Source organism: Lethenteron reissneri, chromosome 21, assembly GCF_015708825.2.
Source record: "Lethenteron reissneri isolate LAM-NWPU_2019-01 chromosome 21, ASM1570882v1, whole genome shotgun sequence".
NCBI classification, from domain to species: domain Eukaryota; kingdom Metazoa; phylum Chordata; class Hyperoartia; order Petromyzontiformes; family Petromyzontidae; genus Lethenteron; species Lethenteron reissneri.
This window is the reverse complement of record NC_083799.1, coordinates 475424-499374: the sequence shown is the minus strand read 5'-3', so window position 1 is coordinate 499374 and position 23951 is coordinate 475424. Positions and strand designations below refer to the sequence as shown.

Genomic DNA, 23951 nt, shown 5'->3' with positions numbered 1-23951 from the left:
AATATCTGCGGTCGGAATGCAAACAAAAACACAACTTTTTTTACGATTTAAAGCTTTCGTGACTGCAGGGATCCATCTTCTTGGTTCTTTCGGTAAAGTCACGAACCAAGAAGAGAGAAAAAACACAACTCTGATAATGTATGCACTGTCCTTGAGATTGATTGGTCCACACCCGAGACAGCTTTCCTTAGAGCCTAGTCTCACATGGTGTTGGACCAGATGAGGTGTAATGAATCATAGTTCTATGAATTAATCAGGCAAAAGCCGCCTCCTGTGGGGAAAAAAGTAAAAAGAATGGGTTTGTTAACGTTCATAATCTTATCTTTATATTGATATAGCACTTTTATCCATCACGTAATCCGTGGTGAGCAGCGAGGCTGAATATATTTAACTTGTATCCACGTCGACTATCTGTACTCTTTATGCATTGACTTCAAGCGCTGAAGTTGGCACCTGTTGATGTTTTGATCTTAATTTTCTTTCTTGCAGATGTTCATCATGACTGCAATGTGCTTTTTTTCAAAGTTAATACAAAACAGTAATAGGCATTTTCCTCTCTTAGAATTTAACTCACATTTTTGTGTGACATGTCTGATCTCTGACTGCTTGATGAAACTAGATTTTATTAACAATCTACACTGTGAATCTGTGATATAGAATGGGGCATATTTAAATGTAGCGCTAAATGCAATCATAACAGTCGTCAAATAATGTGGTCACATGCATGGCAATTAAGGTTTCCATGGTGTGGCTTTTGCGAGTTTTTCTGTTTAAAAACATCGACAACAAAAACTTTATGGGATTTTAACCACTATGTTGAGGTTTTTAACGAGGTGTCATATATTTTTTTTATCGTATGTGCGTATATTTAACGTGTTAATTTGGTTTATTTATGGCATACTTGTGTCACCATTGTTAGTAGTCATCAAACTTGGTTTCAACTATGTGCATATAACACGTTATGCATTTTAATCAGAAAAGTAAATGTAAGTAAGTGAAGTGCTGTGCAATAAGGTGATCCTGTGACAGTTTATACTGCAGTTATGAATCAATGCATTTGTAAAGGAATGGAGCACAGACCTGTATTGATCTTTGGCACAGAATGAATGTTTTTTTTCCCAATTGCCTCAGTCGCGAGTACTGCATATGTTGAAGCACGTGAAACTGGAGAGGATGGGAATGGATAAAAGGCAACGATCAGAGGCACAAGAGAGTGAAGGGAATGAGAGTCGGCACGAGATTGTAGGGAGCACTGGCCAGAGACAAAGGAATACATGGCCGACCTGTATCAAATCGGCTGAGTTATATGGGAAAGAAACGGCAAGATAGTGGACAGTGGTGTGGAGATGGATGAATGTATATGATATAAGCTGTGGTGTTGGAAGGCTGCGCTATTACAGGCAGGTGTAATCGAGATGAGGTGTTGGCAGGCAAGACAGGTGTGAGAGTGGTGAAGCGTCTCGCGGGTACGACAGGAGTGAGAGATGTGAGGTTCTGAAGGGCTGGACGGGAATGGGAGGGTAAGGTGCTGAAAGAAGGCAAGATGACAATGATAGAAGCTGAGATATTGTTGTGGCAGAGCCTAGGGAGCATATTGATATGGCTCCTGTCAATGATGTATTCCCTCATACAATATCACTATACTGCATAGACTTTAACGTTTTATGTAAATCTAAAAGTTTGATAAGCTAGTGCATTTGGTATTCCTGTCATTCATTTTGTTGACCACAGAGAAATGCACAGCCACATATAGCCTGCCAGTTGGAACTGATGGTGCTATGTGTAATTACAACCATCACAGGTTATACGTTTTTCTGTTATTTGCAGGGTATTTGTTTTCAATATGGGACCTCCCTTGCTAGTATCAATATATAAGAATAGATTTGACCTTTTCTGGCAATAAAATAGGTGTTAAGATGTTAAAACACCAAACTGAATCCTTTTGCAAGGAATCATGTATGCATTAACCACATATGCTTGTGGTGAACATGCAAACAAAAAACATGCTCTGGTAGTATATGCATTGTCTTTGAAACTGATTGGTCCACACCAGAGATAGCTTCATTTAGATCACCCCGAGCTTTTAATGTCCTGATTGTGCATTGTCTTTGTGCTGTTCACCTTTTGGCGACCTCTTATATAACACTGTTTGAGACTAGGAACCTTTTTATGGCACAGTATTTGGTAAAATGTACATCTTAAAAAATGTGATTTAGTAAAAATTACACGTCCTAGCGATTATAATGTTTTACATACCACAAATAGAGTCCAGCAGCTTTGATTTGATATCTATATGTAGATAATGTGTGGATCAAGAATATTAAGATAAAGTTTATATCCTTCACATGATCACTTACTACATACATACAAAAGTTAAGAATCTGATTTCCTGCTGAAACGAGCATTGGATAGTACTCTTTGCCATTGTTACCTTGATATGTGGTGAATGTTCTTCATTCTTGTGGTTGGGGTCAGTCAACCCATAGGGCAGCTACTGTTGAAATTCCAGACAGTGGGCCTATCTTTATTGACTCTAGATGGGAAATGAGTCGACTCCCAGATATAATCTTAATACCTGATCTTCCAGTTGTGAGTCAAATGCAATTCAAGTGTATAACCAGGCGATGTAATCTGGTTATAGTTACCATTGAAGTGATTTTTTGGGAGACTTTTTCAACTTAAAAATATGTTTTTAATTCTGAAGTTTCTCACCCATTTGTCTTTAAATGTGCTGGTGTGGCATGCCAGCGCAACATAATTCATTCTCTGCTCCCTGGAGAGGAGTGAAGTAGCAGTGCGAGAGGAGATATCGCGGTTGATGAAGGATAGTGTTGGGGAAAGGCGGCAGGGTGGCAGAGTGGGGGTGACAGAGCATGCCTAGACACGCGCATGCATGCACACACTCAGAGACATAAGGATACACACATGCTAAAACAACTATAACACTTTTTATTTTACCAGGTAAGGCCCACTGAGCTATGTCTTTTTCAGAAGTAACCTGGCCACAAAAAATAGCTCATCGAAGTGGCTAATTCATGAGAAACACCGGAGGACCCAGAGAACATGAAAATTCGAAATATACAGGTGTCAGGGTCGGGATCGAATCCACAACTTCCTGTATACCAGGCGAGGTAGTTAACATCTCGCCATGCAGATGTACACATACACTGTTAGACAATCATATTCTAATTTAAGACAAATTTACATTTAGAACTCTCATTGCATTTCATAAGATTACGTCACAACTACATCTGGAGTCTCTTCGATTGGCGTTGTTATTCTCACTTGGGACACACCTCATATATACAGGTTGTTTAAAAAAGATGGACCCGATTTGAAATCGCTATATCTCTGCAATCACGAACCGCCCATGAATGAAACTCTTACCACTTGAAAGAGCGGGGCATAGAGTTTCAAACAATTACCACTAGATGCCTCTCCCAGTGCACATACAGCCTCTAGCCTCAGTCATTCGCAAGATGGTGACGCTGCAACACAAGGCGTTTTGCATTCTGCAGTTCAGCAAGACTGAATCCGTAATTGCGGGGCAGCGTGCATTTCAACGGCATTTTGGCATTGATCCGCCAATATCAAAGAGCATTCGTCGTTGGTATCGACAATTTTAGGAAACAGGCTGTTTATGTAAGGGGAAGAAGAGCACAGGGCGACCACGCACCTCAGATGAAAACGTGAGAAGAGAGGCGTTTGGGACGGATTCAACTATTGTCTCGATGTTGTCCGTACAGCAGGTGGAGGGCACATAGAGCATTTAGAAAAAGGTTAATAAAACTTGATAACTCATTAAACCGTTTGTAACTTTTTGTGTAATTGTAACATGTTGCCATCGTGAAATATACCGCTTTAAAATTGGGTCCATCCTTTTTAAACACCTTGTAGAAACAATGTGAACAGTCTTCATTGCACAAAAATACATAGGATTTGTTTTTATTTCAGAGCTGGCAAAGTCGGATTAAGCAAAACAAGCTATACTTAATATATTGCAATGTTTCAGTGCTGTTATTTGTGACCGGATTTAATCCGTGAACCTGCTACACCCGAAAACCCGATTTAATCACAAGCAACTTCTTAGAATGAAACCCAGGATCTCAGTGGTGCGAGCTCCGTGTTTTGACATAGAACCTGTACCCTGAGCCAGTTGGCCACCTCCTACATGTTCATAATTATTAAACGTAAGCTTAAATGCCAGCAAAACTAGTTCTGTGTGGCCAGGAGGAATGTTATGAAAATGAGAGCTTCCACCTCATGTGAAATTGACTTGACTGACTCAAGTATTTGATACTAAATTTACAATGGCCATTTTTATGGTAAAGGTGCAGTGGAATTGTAAAGGTTTCAGCAGCCCTTGGAGATGAAGCCTTTCTTTAGCGATGTGTGGTTGTCACGGTCACGAGAGAGGGGGCACAGTTGTTACATGGTGTAACTGTTACAAAGGTCGGTTGATTTCGATGCGAATCACAAAAAGGCATCGTTTGTTCAAACACCACTTTTGTGTGGATTGTCTGGAACGCTCTTCCTTTCGATATTAGGAAGCTACTGGAGATATGCAATCTTGATTTGAAGTTTTCGTGACTGCAGGAATCTATACTCTTTGTTTTGTTTCGGTAAAGTCACGTAGGTAGAAATAAAATAAAACGACGTTTCGAATGCAACACAAGCGTTCATCTTCAGGTGAAAATGTGCCAAAGAGTTTGGAGATATGCACTTTAAAATCTAGATTCAAAACTAATTTATTGTGAACTGCTTTTTGTGTTTAGTTTGTTGTCGTTCCCCTGCACCTCCGATTAGCATGGTTGGCTACGTACAGTGAAAAAGAAATTCAACATACATACGTACTTCTGACTCATGCAGTTCCTTCGGTTCTGCATCAGGCTCAGAGTTTAGCTGCCCAGGAACCACTGCAACCTGGACTGGGAGGTTATCTGGGGCATGTCGTTGCACACTGTATTCCTTTTGCTCAAAAACACACCACTCACATAATACCACCGCTTTTGGAGAAAGTGGTAACCAATCTAGATCTGAAGTTTTCGTGACTGCAATGATCCATACTCTCTGGTTATTTCGGTAAAGTCACCGAAAGAACCAGAGAGTAAAGTGGTAACCTTAGGCCAGTATCCTCCCCTCGATGTTTCTGCTGTTCAGGTTACGTATGGCACAATTGCTGCAAATATAGTAATGCCCCAGAGATGCTGTCTGCTAAGCATGCATGCTCAGCATATAACATACCAACGTATTGTTTTACATGTATGACAATTGGCGTTGCTTGACCTTACCACAATGAGCTATAGTAATTCTTTAATGCTCTAAAAGTGTGTGTTTAGCCTGCCTAATTTAACATTATGAGTGTAGAACAATATGGGTTCAAAACTTAGGTATGGTTGCATATGTCTGTAATCCAACACTGGGATTGGTGGATCACATCGATTGTGTCACGTGCATGAGATACCCAACAGCAAGGGTACAAGGTGGCTGGTAGATGGCAGTACATCAAGTGTGTATTCTTGAGTCATTCCTTTGTATTGCTAGCGTTTAATGCAGAAAAAACAGCTACCTTTCTAACATCACAACACAGGATCCTCTATAAAACGAGTTGAGACAGAGGTGTTCAAGGCCAGATATTATTGTTACTATGAAGCCCATATGCCAATTTAAACCTTAATGCAAATACAGACGATGTGGCTGATCACTGCAGCCAGGAACCAGTATCCACGCCGCAATGCTGTTTTATTTGTTTAAAACTGGCCAAACGCTTTTTGATTTAATTCATGAACAACATTTAAAATGTAACATCATACAATTATGAGTCAAGACTGACCAAAGGAATTACATGCATATATTATTGGTATGTAAAACAAAAAAACATGTTATTCTTTATTTCAATGTAATTGTAGGTAATTTAATCACAAGCACTTAGGCTGATTTGTGTGCGCTTTTGTGGATAGTGCAAGCTTTGTCATGGATTAGTGGGATTGCCGTCAACGTATGATTAATCTGAGGTTGCTACTATCACCTTGCCTCCCAAAAACCAACCCCTCGTCCACGTCGTGGGATGTGGTAACAGGTAAAGTACAGGATTGCCAGACAGGGCGAAGTATGGTGGGTGGTTCGACTATCTGGGCCGCTTCGGTAACCAAGAAGGATTGTCTGAACTCACCTGGAAACGCGCTGGCTAACGGGGCTCTGGTTAGCCACTTAGGCTAAGGGAGTAAACCCTGATAAAATCCCGGGTGGATACCAAGTGGCCAACGGCCCACCTCCATGGGGCAGATGAGCTACGGTCCAGATGGCTAACGGCATATGGCGTAGGAGCCACTGGATGTCTGGTGCTTCAGGACAAGCCTTCCAATCATCTTGGTTTTCTGCCTCGCCATTGAACCCAGGCTTGGTTCCTGGTTAAGCCCCGTGCGGTAGCTGGTGTGCAACAGATACTGCACGTAAATTAATTCACGCACTGGCACCCTCCAGGGAAACTGTGCCATCGCACCACAACAGCACACACCCAAAGCCCTTGGGCGATTGGCAAGTGGCGAGCGGGGCAGGCCTATGCAGCTAGAAGCTCTTAGTCACAACCCAGCACCAAGGCGGCAGCTATTAGAAGGTCGCCATGCACTCGGATTAGGCAGGAGTGCAACTCGGCAGCTGCAGCTGTGACTGAGCAGCCCACCAGGATCCATTCTGCTCACCCCTAATGGGGAGGGGGCTCGAAAAGGTGCCCTAAACATAGCCTGCCTCGCAACATCCTGTCTGGCTTACTGGGACCAGAGGGAGCATCAATAATTGCGGTTGAAACAAAAATAAATATAACCTAAACATTGGATCCTGGAATGTCAGGACCCTCACAAACAACCCAAACTCGCAACATCCAGAACGCCGAACAGCTCTTTTGGCACCCGAGCTGAGACGATTTAATATTCATATTGCTGCCCTCAGCAAAACCCGTCTGGCGAATGAACGCCAACTGACCGAGCTAAGTGGAGGCTATACCTTCTTTTGGAAGGGTAAACCAGCGCATGAACGACGCCTGCATGGTGTAGGGTTTGCAATAGACAAGATGCTCATCAACAGCTTAGGTGAGCTCCCAATTGGTATCAATGAACGATTTATGACCCTACACCTGAAACTCGCAAAAGACCAACATGCAACCATCATCAGCACCTATGCACCAACACTGGACTCTGAAGAAGACACTAAGGAGACCTACTACAGCCCACTCAACCAAATCCTTCAGAAGATACCAAAAACTGACAAGCTGATTCTCCTCGGCAACTTCAATGCTAGAATTGGGAGAGACCATCAAATGTGGAACGGTGTAATTGATGTAGAGTCATGCTTCGTGATGCCCTGTGGATTGTAGACTCAGACGGAGACCAGAGTTGAATATTCGGGGCTGCTTGCCGTTTATTCATGCCAACATCCGCGGGTACTCACTACTCCCTGTCCCTTAGCCCTCTCTTCCGACTCCCTCGACCTTCATCCAGGCGACCTCATATTCTTCCACCCGTAGCCTCCTTTGTCTCTCCGGCCCAGGAGCTTTTCTACCTGCTACTTGGCTCCTCTCTCTCCCTCCCTGGCTCTCCTTTGTCTCTCACCCCTCCCCTTCCATCCAGGTTCCCCTTTTATCCCCTTAGCCTGGGCTCCTACCTTTTACCTGGCTCTCCTCCTTCTACCTGGCTCCCTCACTAGTAGACATCTCACTCTTTCTACTTACCCTCTTTTGCTCTTCTGGCACTCCCCTTTTTGCTTGGCCCCCTTCCCGCCATTGTTCCTCGTTGGGTCCCCGCAGTACTCCTTTACATCGGTAAAGAGGGAGTTGATAAGTCCAACTCCAATGGTCACCTTCTTCTAACAACCTGTTCTGAGCATGACCTGACAATCACCAACACCCTATTCAGGCAGAAGACTATCCTTAAGACCTCCTGGTGTCACCCTCAATCACACCAATGGCATTTACTGAACTACGTGATTGTCAGGTCGCTTGATAGCACAGACGTCCGCATCACTCGTGCCATGATCAATGCAGACGATTGCTGGACTGACCACAGACTAATTTGATCAGTGATGACTCTTAAACTAAACCACAAACACATTAACTTACCAAAACTACAGAGGAAAAGACTCAAATGTAACCAAACTAAAAGACCCAGCAGTACAGGCCCGACTGAACGAACAATTAGCTCAAAGACTCAGCACCAACCAGGCTTCAGGAAATGTTCATGAGTACTGGACACAACTGAAGACGGCCGTTATAACCAGTTGTGAAAACACCATTGGTAGCGCTACACAGGAAGGAAAACTGTGACTGGTTTTATGACAATGACCAGAAAATCACAGGCCTCATTGACAAGAAGCGGCAACAACACAAACAGTCTCTAAAGAAAAAACAATGATATAAGGTGGCCAAATCGGAAGTACAAACTAAAATCCGGGAACTGAACAACAACTGGTTCAGAAACAAAGCAGAAGAAATACAACATCTTGCAGATTCCAATAACCCACATGAATGTTTTTAAAGCAACCAAAGTCTTATATGGACCGTCAAAACAGGGACTTGCACCACTTTAGTCTAAGGATGGGACAGAAATCTTCAAAGACAAACACGCAATCATCTCCCTCTGGCTGGAACGCTTCAGCACTTTTTTCAACTGCAACGCTGTTGTAGACGCTTCTATATTCAGTGAGATTCCGCAACACTCTACCACTGAGGATTTAGTTGGAAAACCAACGATGCTTGAAGTGGCTAAAGCTGTCAAGCAGATGAAAGAGAACAGAGCTAGTGGGCTAGACCAGATTCCTGCTGAGATTTACAAACATGGAGGACAACGCCTACTTGAACACCTGCACTCCCTTATAGCCAGGATCTGGAATGATGAAGATGTTCCCAACGAACTGAAAGATGCCATCATTGTCACCGTCTTCAAAAAACGTGACAAGTCAGACTGTGACAACTACAGATGAATCTCTCTTCTTGCCACTGCTGGAAATATACTGGAAAAAATCCTACTAAACAGACTTCTACCACTTGCTGAAAAACTCCTTCCTAAATCGCAGAGTGGTTTTAGACCTGGCAGGGGAACCTCAGACATGATCTTCTCAGCCCGTCAACTCCAAGAGAAGTGCCAGGAGCAGAGACTATCATTGTACATGGCCTTCTTTGATTTAACTAGAGCTTTTGATTCTGTTAATCGTGATGCACTATGGAGAATCCTTCTGAGATATGGCTGCCCAACAAAATTTGTTATAAAGTCCTCCATCTGTTGCATGACGGTATGAAGGCTGTCATCCTCTGTGATGGTGAAACCTCAGAGACAATCGAAGTAAGGAACAGTGTGAAGCAAGGCTGCGTTATTACACCAACTATTTTATCCATCTTCCTGGCGGGAATGCTTCATCTGACAGAGAACAGATTTCCCAGAGACATAAATCTATATATATATATAAATGTTTATCATACTTCACGATATGCAACAACTGGAAATTGGCATGTGGGTAGCTTCCAGACTCTACACAATGCAAAAGTATAAAAATAGACTTTTGTATTTGGGGGGGGGGGGGGGCGCAATAATGTATATATTTTTCACGACAAGTGAGCGGTGACGTCACATCTGTGATGTCACCCGCATGCGGCAGCGTTACACAGTGTGCCTGATGACATCACGCATCTCCCTCCCCCCCACCCTCCGCGTAGGCCATGTATTAATCCAAGACAAGAATCCAAGTCACAGGCGAAGCAGAGTAGTAAAGCTAGTATCACATATAGGATAGACGGGAACATATTCAACATCAACCGTTTCAGAACCAAGTCAAAAATATCAATCGCATCCGTTATTGAATTCCAATATGCTGATGATGCCCAAGTCAGTGCATGCTCAGAAGCTGACCTTCAGTTCATCATCAACATATTTACAGATGCTTACAGCAGGATGGGTCTAACATTGAATACCCGCAAAACAAAGATAATTTTTCAACAAGCTCCAGGAGGACACCTACCACCCCCTACAATCATTACCAACAATGCAATACTGGAAAACGTTCTCAGTTTCCTATACTTCAGGAGCCATCTCTCTAACAATGTCTTAATTGATTATGAAATCCAACATCGGATTGCCTGAGCTAGTTCTGCCTTTGGAAAACTTAAGAACAAGGTATTTGAAGACCACGACATTACCACCAAGACCAAAGTGGCTGTGTATAATGCTGTGATCATTTTAATCCTCTTATATGGTGCAGAAACCTGGACCACTATTGTAAACACGTAAAATCTGGTATTCGCTATTCGGTGAAGTTTTACGTACGTCAAGAGATGCCTGAGGTGACGATTTATGCCTGCCCGGAGTTGCGATCCACCAACGGAGGAGCTGGAGCTGGAGCTGCGGGCGGTGTCGGAGGACGATTCCGGCAATCCCGGGCGACGTGGCCTAAGCGCCCACACCTGAAGCATGTAACCACAGGCCGCCGAGCAGCCCCTTCGTCACCCCCACGCGAACCGTAGGACCCCCGGCGACGTGACTCAGCCCCCCGCCGCGGGTCCCAACGAGGAACGGCGGCTGCTAGATCCCTGTCCCCCGCCTCGTCCGGAATATGGACGACCTTCAATGGCAACCATCCTTTAGGCTCACCATCATGAGCCGGGTCTCCCGTCCAAGCAGCCATCTGGGCCCAACGCTGTAAGTTGTCTTGCGTGTTGAGGCATTTGGCGGCCCACCGCGACATCAGCGGCTCATGACCGCACACAGGCAGCGAAACTTCCATGTCCTTTACCAAACTCCAGCATCTTACCCAAGATGGAGGATGGAGCGTTTTAGGCTTGACGTCAGAATAAGCAGCCACCGCCAGCGCCAGCAAGGCGCTGCAGTAGGCAAGAGGAGACTTGTTACTCCCACGCTTGCGATGCGTGAACTTCCGCTGGGTATCCGAAGGCAACTCATAAACCTCGGCCATCTCGGCATACACGTCTTTCAAGGTCTTCTTTTTGTCCGGCTGAATCGAGCGGAACACCACCAGCGCTTGGTCATTGAGCACGGTAGGTAACGCTCCCAGGGCCTTCTCTTCCGTACATTGCACCGAACGGAATGCCGACTCAAACCGCCACGTAAAAGCGCTCCAGTCACCGCCCACCACGACAAATTCCTTGATGTGAGGAAGGCGGTGGCTGCGCCCCACTCTGCCGTATTATGGCTCGCCACACGGCTCCAAAGAAATGGCGGGCTCCGACCGCGTCTCCACAGCCGTGCCCAAGATGGCAGCCTCCTGCCGCGTGGCGTCCACCGCGTGCGTAATGGCGGTGGTCGATTCCCAAGGGGGACCCTCCGAGGTCCCCTGAAGAGGCCTCTGCTCGTTATCCCTCGGCGACACGTCTTGTGGCCGTCCCGTCCCCGCAAATGACTTGACTAGCGTCACCAACTGGAGAAGCACGGTGCGGAGCGAGTCCAGCTGCTCCGCAACGTGCTGCCAGCCATCGTCCGCAGGCTGAGACGATGACGGCACCCCCGCCCCGACCGTTTCTGGTGCGATGACCGCACCAGCCGCGGTTACATTAACCGGGTCCGCGGCACCCGGGGTCGGCAGGTCCTGGGTGACCGAGTCGTCGTCGTCGGAAGACGCCACCGGTGGGTTCTTCTTCTTGAGGTGTTTGGACATCTTCGCACTCTGTAGTGTTGTATTGTCTCAAAAAGAACTGCTTCTGACTCTAGTTGTAGTAAACGACTTCCACGACACATTGAGACTTGCGTCCTTTTTTTATTAGTTATGACTGCTCGGCTCAGCACTCTCTTTAGATGGTCACCCTCTCTTTCTCTTGCCTGCGCGGCTTCCCTCGCTCTCACTTCCCCGCACACCGCTGGTCAACGGCACGCCGGGAATCGGGAGAGCTTCGCTCGAGGCTGCCACGTGGTCAGTGGCTGACGAGATGGCAGAGATGCAGTCTGGACCCAGGCTTCCACACAGAACCCCGAGTCCTCCTCTTGCCTCTCCTTATATCCTCCTTGGCGGAGCAAAGCCCCGCCTCTAACCACGCCTCTAACCACGCCCCCTTCAGAACCTTCTCGATGGTTCCCGCATGTACCCATGAGCTCCACCCATGAACTTTGGCCCAGATTGAACCCGTAGCCCTGATTGGCTATTACTGATGCAGCAATGCCTATGCAGCCCTCCGTATGTCAGTGTGTTCTCTCATTACATATGTATGGCGGGTTTTCACGACGCATTTTTATATATTTACGCGATCTAACCCAAAAAAACTCTATTATGGATATGTTTGTATATTGGACTTATTTCGCACCGTATGTAGCCAATCGTGCTAATCGAGGTGTTTGTGTGTGTTTCTTTCTACAGATGAAGACTTGAGTTTGGCTTTGAAGGCAAAGGTGTCATTGGAAGACCTTTTCAATAAGAACTTCCAACCCGTGGAAACAGAAGTACATTGGATAAGTGGTAAGTTGTATGAACCAGTTCATTACCCTTCATTAATTGAAGACTGTGCATGGCCAAGTGCTTGTGCTATGCATGATTGTGGGCCTCAGTCCTGTTGCTACAGGCCAATGCAAAACTAGTAGAAAAATAAGTCTGCAGGAAATATCACAAACACATAAAGGAAGCCTTATGAAATGTTCACGTTCTTGGCAGTGCAGTAAAACATCACGAAGCTGAAATCGTTTTGGGAATAGCCTTTCCTGTTTCGGTCTCTGTCTGACATCCTGAAAACATTTAATTCATACAGCAATGCTACATTTAAATGACAGTCACACTTTAACAGATTTCATTGACATTTAATGACAGTCAACTAAATATTTACAATGTAATATTTAGAATTCAACAATACTTAAAGAATCAGCACTGCATTTCCACGGTAAAGCGGATAGGGAAGGCTTGAGGTTTCTCACTGGATGTGGAAGGCTGGATAGATTTTTTAAAAATAGGTTTGAAAACTGTATTGTATTTTGTTTACTTATTTGTAATATAAATCTAAAATAGCTCTAGAAGTATGTTATATAGCAAGAATGTAGCTTTAGATTGACGTATATTGCATGTACATAGCTCTACAGTTGCTAGTGCACAAACATATATTGTTTTTATTACACCTAGTGCTGACAAGTGCATCTCAATATTTTATACATGATTAGCATGGAGTTCTACCACCAGGTAGACAGATGCAATTAGATTGGCTGCAAAGTGCCACGTCCTACCATGCATCAGCGTATGAACAGTGATGAACAGTTCTCCTGCTGCAGTATTTAGGTTTATTTTTACGGATTAAAACAAATTGGGTGACTATCAGAGCGACCGACTCACAATTTGTAGGTTGTGGGTTAAAACCCCCGTCAGGGGTTGACTTAGTCTTTTATCATCCTGGGGTTGATATATTTAGCAACACTTCATGACAATTTAACACAGGTTCTATGGAGAGACTACTTGCCCCATCATATGAATGTGGAATATACTTCACTCGCTCAAAGCCACCAACACAGAAGAGTGCCACCCCCATTGCTCTTTTGAGCAAGTGGACTCTTTAGCCTTTCAATGATTATGCTCTGCATTCATTACCTCTACATTTGGCAGTGCATTTGGTGGATTAATCTATGGTAGGGTGAGTGTATTGTGTAACTTCTGTAAAGGGAAGCGTTTCCGGAGAAAGCAGTTTTTAAAGAAATGTTATCTTAAAATTTTCAGCAAATTAGATCGGGACATGATAATCCTAGTGTATATAGTTGATAGCTTGAAGTGTCCCATAAGGAAGAAGGCCAGTGGATTGGCTCATTTATCAAGCTTGTTAACATTTGGAACGACTAGCTGTCCTCAGTCAACTGGGTGTCCCAAACAGCCCAAGGAGACGACTTTCATCTCACTGATAAGAATGTCTGCTTCCTGGGTGGTCTCTCATTTAAATCCAAACTTTTGCACACAAAGCCTCCGAGCGGATTATGGATTACAACAGATTTCCCTTTGTCAGCTGTCCCCTGAATCTTGGCCAGCAATCTGCATGACTGAAGCACTTGCTGCAACACCTCCTCCCTTCCACACCACCTATGGATACTGCTTTTGATAAATTGTGACTACGCCACATTTTATGTTTATATTTTTATTTCACAAGAGCAGGTTTTTATCTACTAGTCTGATAGCCTAAACTCCAACTTTGAAAAGTACCTACTGTACATACATTTTTATTTTATTTTGAATACTCTTTGGGTCTTTTGGTAAAAAAAATATACAGCAGGCAGTCCACCCGCTGTATATTTTTTTATCTACGTGACTTTACCGAAAGACCCAAAGAGTATGAATTCCTGCAGTCACGAAAGCTTTAAGTCTGATTATGAATATCAATAGTTTTTTGAGGAGTGAGTTAATTTGCTAATTATTGTGAATTAGCCTCAGACATTTAGTGCATGTAATTTATATGTTAGTCAGGGACAGCACTAGTGTAGTGCTAATGCTTACATGATCGATGGGTAGAAATACCCACGGGATCCCAGGTTACACTTGAGATGACGTCATCAAGGAAAGGAAAGAGAAGGCGGAGTGTGAGAGAGAGGGAACGCCCAGGAGGAGAGAGTGTGGTGACATCACGGGATGAGGCTGGGTGATCGGGGCGCTTCCTGGTGGGATTCGGAGTGGAGTGGTCGCATGTGGCATGAGCTCGTGCAGAAAATACCTACTATAATCACCCATGAATGTCTGTCCATAACGCTCGTAACGTCACTCCACATCGACCAGCCCTCCTCATTAATAATCATGAGCAGGTGACGTCCTCCACATGGACCCCCCCTCATTAATAATCATGATTCGGTGAGGTCTCACCACGTGGAGCACCCTACCCCGCTCATTAATAATTATGAGCAGGTCGCGTCACTCCACATTGAACAGCCCCCCTCATTAATAATCATAAGGTGACGTCCTCCAAATGGACACCTCCCGCCCTATTCATAATAATTAGCGGCTGACGTCACTCCACATGGGGGCCCGAGGGTGCCTCCTCCCCCCTCCTCAGCGTCAACTTACAACCCTCACTACAAAGACAGAACCCAATGTCACGCAATCTCCGTAACGCTATTGAGACATAAAAGTAAAAAGGACGTCATGATGAACAAGGGATTATAACCTTAAAATGAAATAGGTCTGTGTCACCGCGCCCTTATAAATTGCACACACATTAATGCAATGAATATCACGTCGCGGTCTGCTTTTCGCTTGCAAGTTTCAGATTGATTGCAATACACCCGTCCTTGGGTGGGAAAAAGGCTAGGAAAGAAGAGTTGTGTTGTCGAAATCTTCGTCTGCTGGACGCATTACACTAGCAAGACAAACTGAGTGTCACTGGTATTAGAACACTCGGCTCAAAATTAACAGGTTGAAAGTTCAAATCGTGATTGGGATACCTACTTTATAATTTTTCTGGAAAACAATTAAGAGAACAGTTATAACTCTTTAGAAAGTGTGGTCTCCACCTTATATAATATAATATTGCATTTACAACCCTTTGTCACCACTTCTGGATAAAGGCTTTCCCACATGATGCTGGTCATGTGGGTTGATTGGCTATACTTGACCATGCTGCTAAGTTCGGTTTATTGAAGCCTTGGGGATGTGGAATTCTCACCATCACGTGAGGCTCGTCAACAGAAATAAGCAGCATCCAATTGCTCAATGAAGCAGGGTGATACTTTCATCTGATATAATTGTAGGTTACCTTATGCCCCATACCAAAATTGTATGAATATCAATGTTCCTCTTACAAGAGTAAACAAAGGACACAGCCTAGTTAAATGCTGTGTGGATATATACAGTCGTCAACAAAATTGGACTTGAATTTCGAGCGCATATTAATGCTCTATTAGTAAAGGACTCTCGATCACATTTTGGGAATGGAGAAGTGTGCTTTGAAGAAAACTAATATGTTGATTGGCTCAAAATTGCGATGTTAAGGGACACAAAGAGGGCTTTGTCTTAATATTTGGAGATAACTACCTACAGTATAGGCATCCTGTTAAAAACACGCACCAAAGGTTGAAGGTCAGCTAATCAATTTTATTCAACCTTCCAATTATCATTCTGACTCCAGTGAGACCACATTTGTCAATATTTGGTCATTTGTGGTGAAGCAGAAGCAGATACATTTCATGAGCCTATTCTTTGGGTCTTTCGGTAAAGTCACGTAGATAGGTTGAAAGAAAATTACAAAAAAATACGACGTTTCGATCACAACACAAGCGATCCTCATCAGGAGGAGACGATCGCTTGTGTTGTGATCGAAACGTCATTCATATTACAAATATGCCATTAGTGACCATTTCTATTCTTTATTTTTGTTACATTGCCGTGAAGTAAAATGTTTATACGCTGCACTGTCTGATATGTTAGTGCATTGCATCTATCAAGTAAATACAATCCAACAACTGAAGCCTACTGTGGAGACGATGGGAGTTTTTCTACACCATTGGTGTTATCCACAGGAGTCTTCTTATCCACCACATTTAAAAACACGACGGGTACAGCGTGGGCGAGCCACCTTAGCCTACAAATAATAAAATAATACGTTAAGATAGTGAGGGGGGGGGGGGGTGCTCCACATGTTCAATATAAAGCAGAGCTTCTCACAACACTGGACTTTCGACTTTGAGCGTGGGGCCTTCCCCGTCATGCAGCAATCAAGAAAAACATTTTCAAGACTGTATATAGATATCTCATATTGTATGAAATAACAGCCACGATTGTGTATGTTGGTGTCTCATGCTTATTCGAGCAAGATGAGATGGCAGAGGCATTTGACTTCCACGAAGTCATGCTTTTGCAAGATGAGAAATATGTTCATGGTTAGGCTCGATGTGTGCATTTTGAAGTGTCCCGCGATCAATCACGCCCGAGCTCCACGCGCAAGTATCGTGTAATCCATACTTGTGGCCTTTTAGAGATGTGTGTGTTGATTTCTGTTCCCTATTGTGCTGCATCAATTTGAGTTATGACAATTGTTATATGAGGATGCTTTTTGGAGTCTCTCGGTGATCAGTTGGGGGTGGAGGATGGATCCCAACATTTTAAGTGTGATGCTTTGTTTACCCCCACTGAGCAAATGATGAGGCCTTTAAGGAATTTGCATTCGCTTGCACGAGGGCTTCACTAAAATGGTTTGGGAAAAATGTGCACTTAATAATGGATGCAGTTTAAGTGCTATAAAATATTTGCTTTTATCATTACATCTCTATTCTGGTTAAATACATTATTGTGCCAAGCGAGGCATGTTGTCTGTAATTTGGAGTGGCATGCTTCAACCTTCGTTTAAGATATCATACGTAAGAAGTTTTTCCGTATTATAAATAAGGTCATTTGCTTTTTTTCATTTGAGGGATATTCAAGTACCCAGAGAAAATAAAGCTTTTAGATGTGCAAATTCAAAGCTGTAAGAATGGATCAGCAGCATACAGTAATGTACTTGTATTTGTAAGTACTTGCGGTCTCATCACTGCATGCTGAAATTCTCTCATGTACACAATGTAATTTGATCACCCCACTTCCAAAACACTAGATTGCAGGCATGCACAACTTAACCGTTGCAATACTTTTGATGATAATATGGCAGTAAAAAAAAAATTCTTGATGACATTTAGAATATTACATTGGAAGAAAATGAGAATGTTCCATGAAGTTGTAGTCAAACCAAGTCTGGGCTATGTTTATCTTTCGAGTGCTGCACTACATCTCGAAGGCATAAACATTGTTTCTCTGAAACAATTAAAATTGGTACTAGCTTTTAATCCGAGTTTCCCCTGTCAACATCTGCCCAAAGGCAATATTTTTGATAAATAGATAAGCAAGCAGATGGTACTAGGTATAAAGTACTCGTACAGCTTTATTGTAATTAGCAGATGAATGCCTCTTGCCAATCCTAATTACTATCCAGTGCAAGCCCACACCATCAGTTAACAAAACAGTAAATATATTGAAGCCTTATTAAATTGTGTTGGTTAAAGATCTTTAAATACAGCAAGTTATGTTGTATCACCTCTTGTGGCTAGAAAATCAATGCTGGGATATTTATTGTGCACCTTCAAATGCTGACATGGCTGCAAAGAGCAGTTTGGTTAAAGGGGATGGACTGGCTCTAAGCATTCATGCCAATACGCCTGTTTCTATGGGATCAATGATCCGATTTGTTAATTGCCCTGGGGAATTACCACACCATGCCGTCTGCTGTAAAACAGAATTTAAAGACACCTAGACGTTATTCGCAACAGGATGCGTTTGCATGCCAATGCCATAGTACAAATCCCAAATTTGAAAGTTACCTGCCAATAGGACAATAAAACACATTCCCTCTTACATTGCATCTTCTTTTCTAAAGAAACATGAATGATGCTTGCATGGCGATATTAATTTTAAGTTGTATATTAGCTGTATTTCATTTGTATTTAACTTATTAGCTCATTATCTCTAAATTATTTTCGAGAAATTATTGTGATTGTTTCGATTTGAGGTTTCAGCATCCTTGATTAACGTTGATTTTCACCAGATTTGCATGTGACTTCATGTCACTTATTACTTAAGTTGCCCAACAAAAAATGTACACATTCAGAGCTCACTCCACCTGATGTGGATGTTGTTTGGCTAATTACCAAACCACCTACCCTTATGTATTATAAATAAGCAGGAATTGTTTGCTTAGCTGTCGAGCCTGCAGGCTGGCTTATAATCTCAGCTGGCAATGAAAATTTAATTAGGGAATTCGACCTACAGGGCAAAATGGGGGATGGTAACTCGCCCAGGGAATGAGGAATGTGATCCTCGGGTGTATTGTCTGATTTATAATTAAAGTTGCATTAGAAAGCTAAAGTTAACACCTCAATGCTAACTTGCAGGGATGTATCACTCCATCTGTTATGGGAAAGTGCAAACTTACATTTTTTTCAAAAAAATCTTGGTCATATTCCATCACAATATTCATGTAGAAATCCATTTTTAAAATATATTTCCAGGAGCCTAAATCACTCACAATATTGTTGAGAGTGGTGTCCCATGTAAAGTATACATACCAGCTTGTAGTATTATACATCCTGACTGAATTCTTTTATGAAAGGTCACAACCAGCACTGAGCAAAATACTGCTGAGATATGGGTTTATATATCAGGTGGTCATCTGTAATTAAAGCAGGTTCTCATGTGCAGTGATTTGGCAGACTGACAGCTCCTTTAAGAAAAAGACGTGACATGAGATTTAGTTTTAAATTGATATGGTCTTCCCCAGCTGTGATGGCCTTAATCAGTTGCTGCTCTCTTGAAAATAGCACGAGATTGCAGTCTGGTGTCTGGAGCAGGGCGATCCACAGGGGAGACAATACAAGTTTTACTTGGATGTCATCGTTATTCTCTGCATTTGTTAGAGGTTGAGGTTTCACTTTTCAGCCAAATGAGAGGCTTGTGATCTCACTCAGATAGTACAATCAGAATGCGATTGGGGATACAATCCGAACATACATAAAAATAACGCCAATCCTTTTATAAAAAATAATATATAGTCTGGTATCACATTTCTAGCCCTTCTAGAATCTCATTAGAATTTATATCAGTCAAGCCGTCACTCGATGCAGCCTATTTGCTTCCCCATTACTAGAAACATTCTGCCATCCTTCAGTTCCATAAATACCCATTTTTCCCTGAGCAGCAAACAGTGAATTTGTAGGAAACCATCTTGGTCTGTTCGATAGCAATATTCAGCAAAGTGACCACCTGAAATGCAGTTTACTCAAGGGAACATTGGAGTGTCTGTTTTCTCCTGAAGTCCATTTTACCAAGGTAGTAATGTATTTAATCCTGTTTTGTTTGTATTCGTTGTTTCTAAAGTAATGTTTTTTTTTTATCAATGAATATTCTGCGTTACTTTTTTAAATAGATAGTTGTTCTTTTACATCATTAGAAATTAGCTGGAAAAGGCTGATGTATCAGTCTGATGTATCAGTCTTTTGTTAGAGAATATAGAGATGGTACAGTTGCTTGTTTAATATGAGCAAATTGTAAATAAATTGTAAGTAAAGCACATGCAGGAAGCAGAGCTTCATATGTGTAGAAAATACCAGAGGTGGGACAAAGTCATTGTTATGCAAGTCCAAGTCGAGTCTGAAGTCATCAAATTCATGACTCGAGTCTGACTCGAGTCCAAGTCACATGACTCGAGTCCACACCTCAGAGGTGGGACAAAGTCATTGTTATGCAAGTCCAAGTCGAGTCTGAAGTCATCAAATTCATGACTCGAGTCTGACTCGAGTCCAAGTCACATGACTCGAGTCCACACCTCAGGAAAATACCATGGAAAAATGTGCATGAAGAGAATTTTATATGCAGAAAAAGCATTGCAGTGTGGATAGAAAATGACATCCTGCAACGCAGCAGACCTTTGTGCGGTGCCGAATGCATGCTAATATTTGCAACTATAACTGCTAGGGTATGCATCCTGGTGCAATTATAAGCATGATAGCATGCGCATCATGCACTTGACAAACACGTATTAATGTGAATTTAGTTTTGTACTTCAGAAATCTGCCTCCTGTCAACTTTGTCCGATTTTGAGGCAGGATAATGTTTTACTTGAAGGTTTATGATTTTTCAGAAAATTTTGAGTTCTCTAGAAATATCTGGGTTCCCCTTGCCCCAGGCATCAAGACCGGGAGAGGGTAGGCCTGACCCTTGGAAGTGATGGTCCTTAGATATGTTTCTGTTTAAAATTAATACGTAAAAAAACAAGATGATGGTAACGCGTGACGACCATTCGTTACATATGATGTAATCTCTTTCATAATTAACTTACTGACTTGAAATATGTATTTGATGTTCAGAGGAGGAGCCATGGAGTAAGAGAGTCAGGCACTTTGAATTGAAGAGGTACCGGATGGGAATGGGAGGAAGAAGTATAGGGAGCACAAGGCAATTGTTGACTACTACGCAAATGGTGCATACACACGTAGCTACATTCACTTGCAAGCTTTTTTTAACAGAATACAATTTATAACGTGTTCAACCTGAGGGTGAGAATTATTATTGAGATCACTATTTTATTCCCTGTTTTCTATATTAAATGACCTGAAATAAAAAGTTAGATAATTTTTTACTTAAACTAAATTAAATACAAAACAATGTTTACTTTACCAGGTAAGGCCCACTAAGCTATATAGCTCTTTTTCAGAAGCGACCTGGCTTAAAATGATAACAAAATTTAAAGGCTTATAATGTCGAAATTGAAAACAGCCAAATACTGCAAACGCATGTTGATTCTCAATGTTGATGGGAAAACCGGAGGACTTGGAGAAAATTCCACACCGCCACACGGGAGCGTCAAACTCCAAATATGGGGATCGAATCCACGACCTGCTGTATACCAGGGGAGATATTTAACATCTCGACACCGTGGCACCCTGAACTTGGTGCAGCAGTAGATAGAGTATGATGAAGATGATAAACGTATGTAAATGAATACACCTCACTGTACATATGTTAATGGTAGATTGTATAACATTATTTTATTTATCTGTTGCAAAAACAAAATGTATGGATGCAGTATTTTGTTATATAGTTCAGCCCACGAGTTTGTAACTGTAAACTTCTGTTTGAACAGTATACCCTTGAAAACGTGCTTTTATTAATAAGAGGTTCCCTGGGTGTAAAACAATAAATGTTGGCAAAGAGAAAGGCAATTGATAGTAGTGCAATGCTTTTAGCTGATATATTTTGAGTGAAACTCTTACCTTTTGCAGTGTGAAAAGCACAATCAATGGCAGCCAGTTGAGGGCTGGTAAACCGAATTTTATTCAGAAACAATACTCTCCTGAATACAGTATATGCAGATCAAATAATTCCTGAAAGTCAAAGTGCGTTCCTGCTCTAATGAGTGAGTGATGGTTCCTGTCTCTGCGGGTTGTTCTGAGTCAGTGGTGAGAATTCTACATTCACATGATGGGGGCCAGTCTCTCCAGAGCACAATCATTGTTCCAGAGCACAATCATTGTTGACTTCCTGTTGACCATCAGTGAGCACTGGAACGCACGTAAGACCTTCCGATTGAGTGCCATGCTCTGCCTGGTCAGATCGACAATGTCTGGGTTAGAAAAAAATGGCTCACAGCAATGTTAATAACTCTTGAGAAAAATATATAATTTGGAAAAAAACAACACTGAGAAAGATTAATTTGAACAAGTTTTAAGTACATAAAACTAGAACAAGATTATGCTGTACCTTTCAGCGCAAATAGCATGTAGATTTATGAACGTGTCTGCAACCATTGCACGATGCTGTTGTACTTCTTACAATCTTCACCTAACCAAATGCAATTACAACGTGCATCATTGTGCTGCAATTGTGTGCGTGCTCGCCATTTCTAATTAATAATCATAAGAATGTGTGTAATTTTATAGGAGTGCGTGGCTGAGCATTGCACATAGTATATTCAGCACGAGTGACAAGTGTTTACAAATGACAATTGCTCACATCAATTGAGTGTGTTAGAACAATGAGTCGACACAATGGGTATTTAGCCCATGCCAATATTCAGCAATGTGGCAATATAGTATCATGAACATTATGTCAAGACGACTTGACACACTTTTCTTGAGATTGTTAAGACACGTTCACTGCAACAGCACCGAGTCTCTCGCGCAATCTCCCTTATAGATGGACCGAGGCCACGCCCCCCTCCCCGAACCTTCTCGCTGACTCTGGACGGTGGCACTACCAGCAGACTCTATCATCCTCTTCCATCACCTGACCACGGTCCTATTCTCGATCATTCCCGCAGCCACCAGTCTGTTCGTACTCACAGCTGACTCCCCTGTCATTACCTCCCGTGGCCACTAGTGCATTCACACTGTAGGCTGACTCCCCTGTCATTACTTTCTGTGGCCACTAGTCCACTCACACCGCAGGTAGACTCTACTGTCATTACAATGATTTGCATGCTTATAATCATTTATCGGAATACTCTATTAAATATGTGACTCGTGATTCTTGTACTGCAGTGAATAACTTGTAGTAACACAGTACTTGTGTCGGTGAAATTATAAAAGCATTTTGTTTAATAATCCGTGGTATTTTTTCTAGTATCCTTAATTAGTAACACATCCTTAATTACCCTTTCATATAATCTTTTACAAATAAAAATGATTAATTCTAATTACAGAGGGACTCAGGTTCCCTTCTCTTTAAAAAATTACATGGATATTATTGACACTTAATTACTGCTGTTAATACACATTGTATCAGTTAAAACATGTGTTTAATAATGTGCTCCTTTAATGGCAGGTATAAATAAGTACGTTGGTCGGTTATTGTGATTTTTTCCATATACATTTTCATGCAGTGAATAAGAAGGGACTTGTAGACTGAATTTTTTTTACCCGGTATGAATAATTCAGAAGCATGCACACTGTTCATAAGGTGCTGCATTAACTGCGTGCAGGATTTTTTCAAAATAATGAAAAGGATCTGACTGATCTTGAAGTGCATAGCAATATTGTTGCTATACTATATTGTTGTATTATATATCAATTGGTGTGCTTATTTCTGCTTCTATTTTACTGCCCCTATTTATTTCACTGCTTATGTTGTGCACTGGTCTCATCGTTTCGTAGTGCTCTAAAGTGAAAAGATTGCATAGAAAGAATCTTGCTAAGTATGTCTCCTCTTCTTGGTTCTTTCGGTAAAGTCACGTAGAAGGGAAGTAATAAAATAATAAAAATAAAACATAATAAAACAATTCTCACGACGTTTCGGCCACAACGCAAGCAGCCGTCCTCAGGTGAAAACCAGGTCCGTCGAGGCGACAGAGTCTGAATGAAACAGCACACGGGCTTGGAGCATATATATAAGCTGGGCGCATTGACAAAGGAATTTGCATATCAACAGGAATTTAGCATATTTATGGGAAATGCAGGAATGTAATTAGTACTGCATATGCATGTGCATTA

General features: G+C 42.3%; 1 protein-coding gene across 2 annotated transcripts in view; it reads left to right on the top strand.

The window, feature by feature from the left end:
* The window catches only part of LOC133344998 (inactive dipeptidyl peptidase 10-like), a 543079-nt gene that overhangs the window by 342976 nt on the left and 176152 nt on the right, over positions 1-23951 (top strand). For both annotated transcript variants that reach the window (XM_061555335.1, XM_061555334.1), the window contains exon 3: positions 12349-12447. In XM_061555335.1, coding sequence (XP_061411319.1) covers positions 12349-12447 — 99 coding nt within the window. The remainder of the gene's footprint in view (positions 1-12348; positions 12448-23951) is intronic.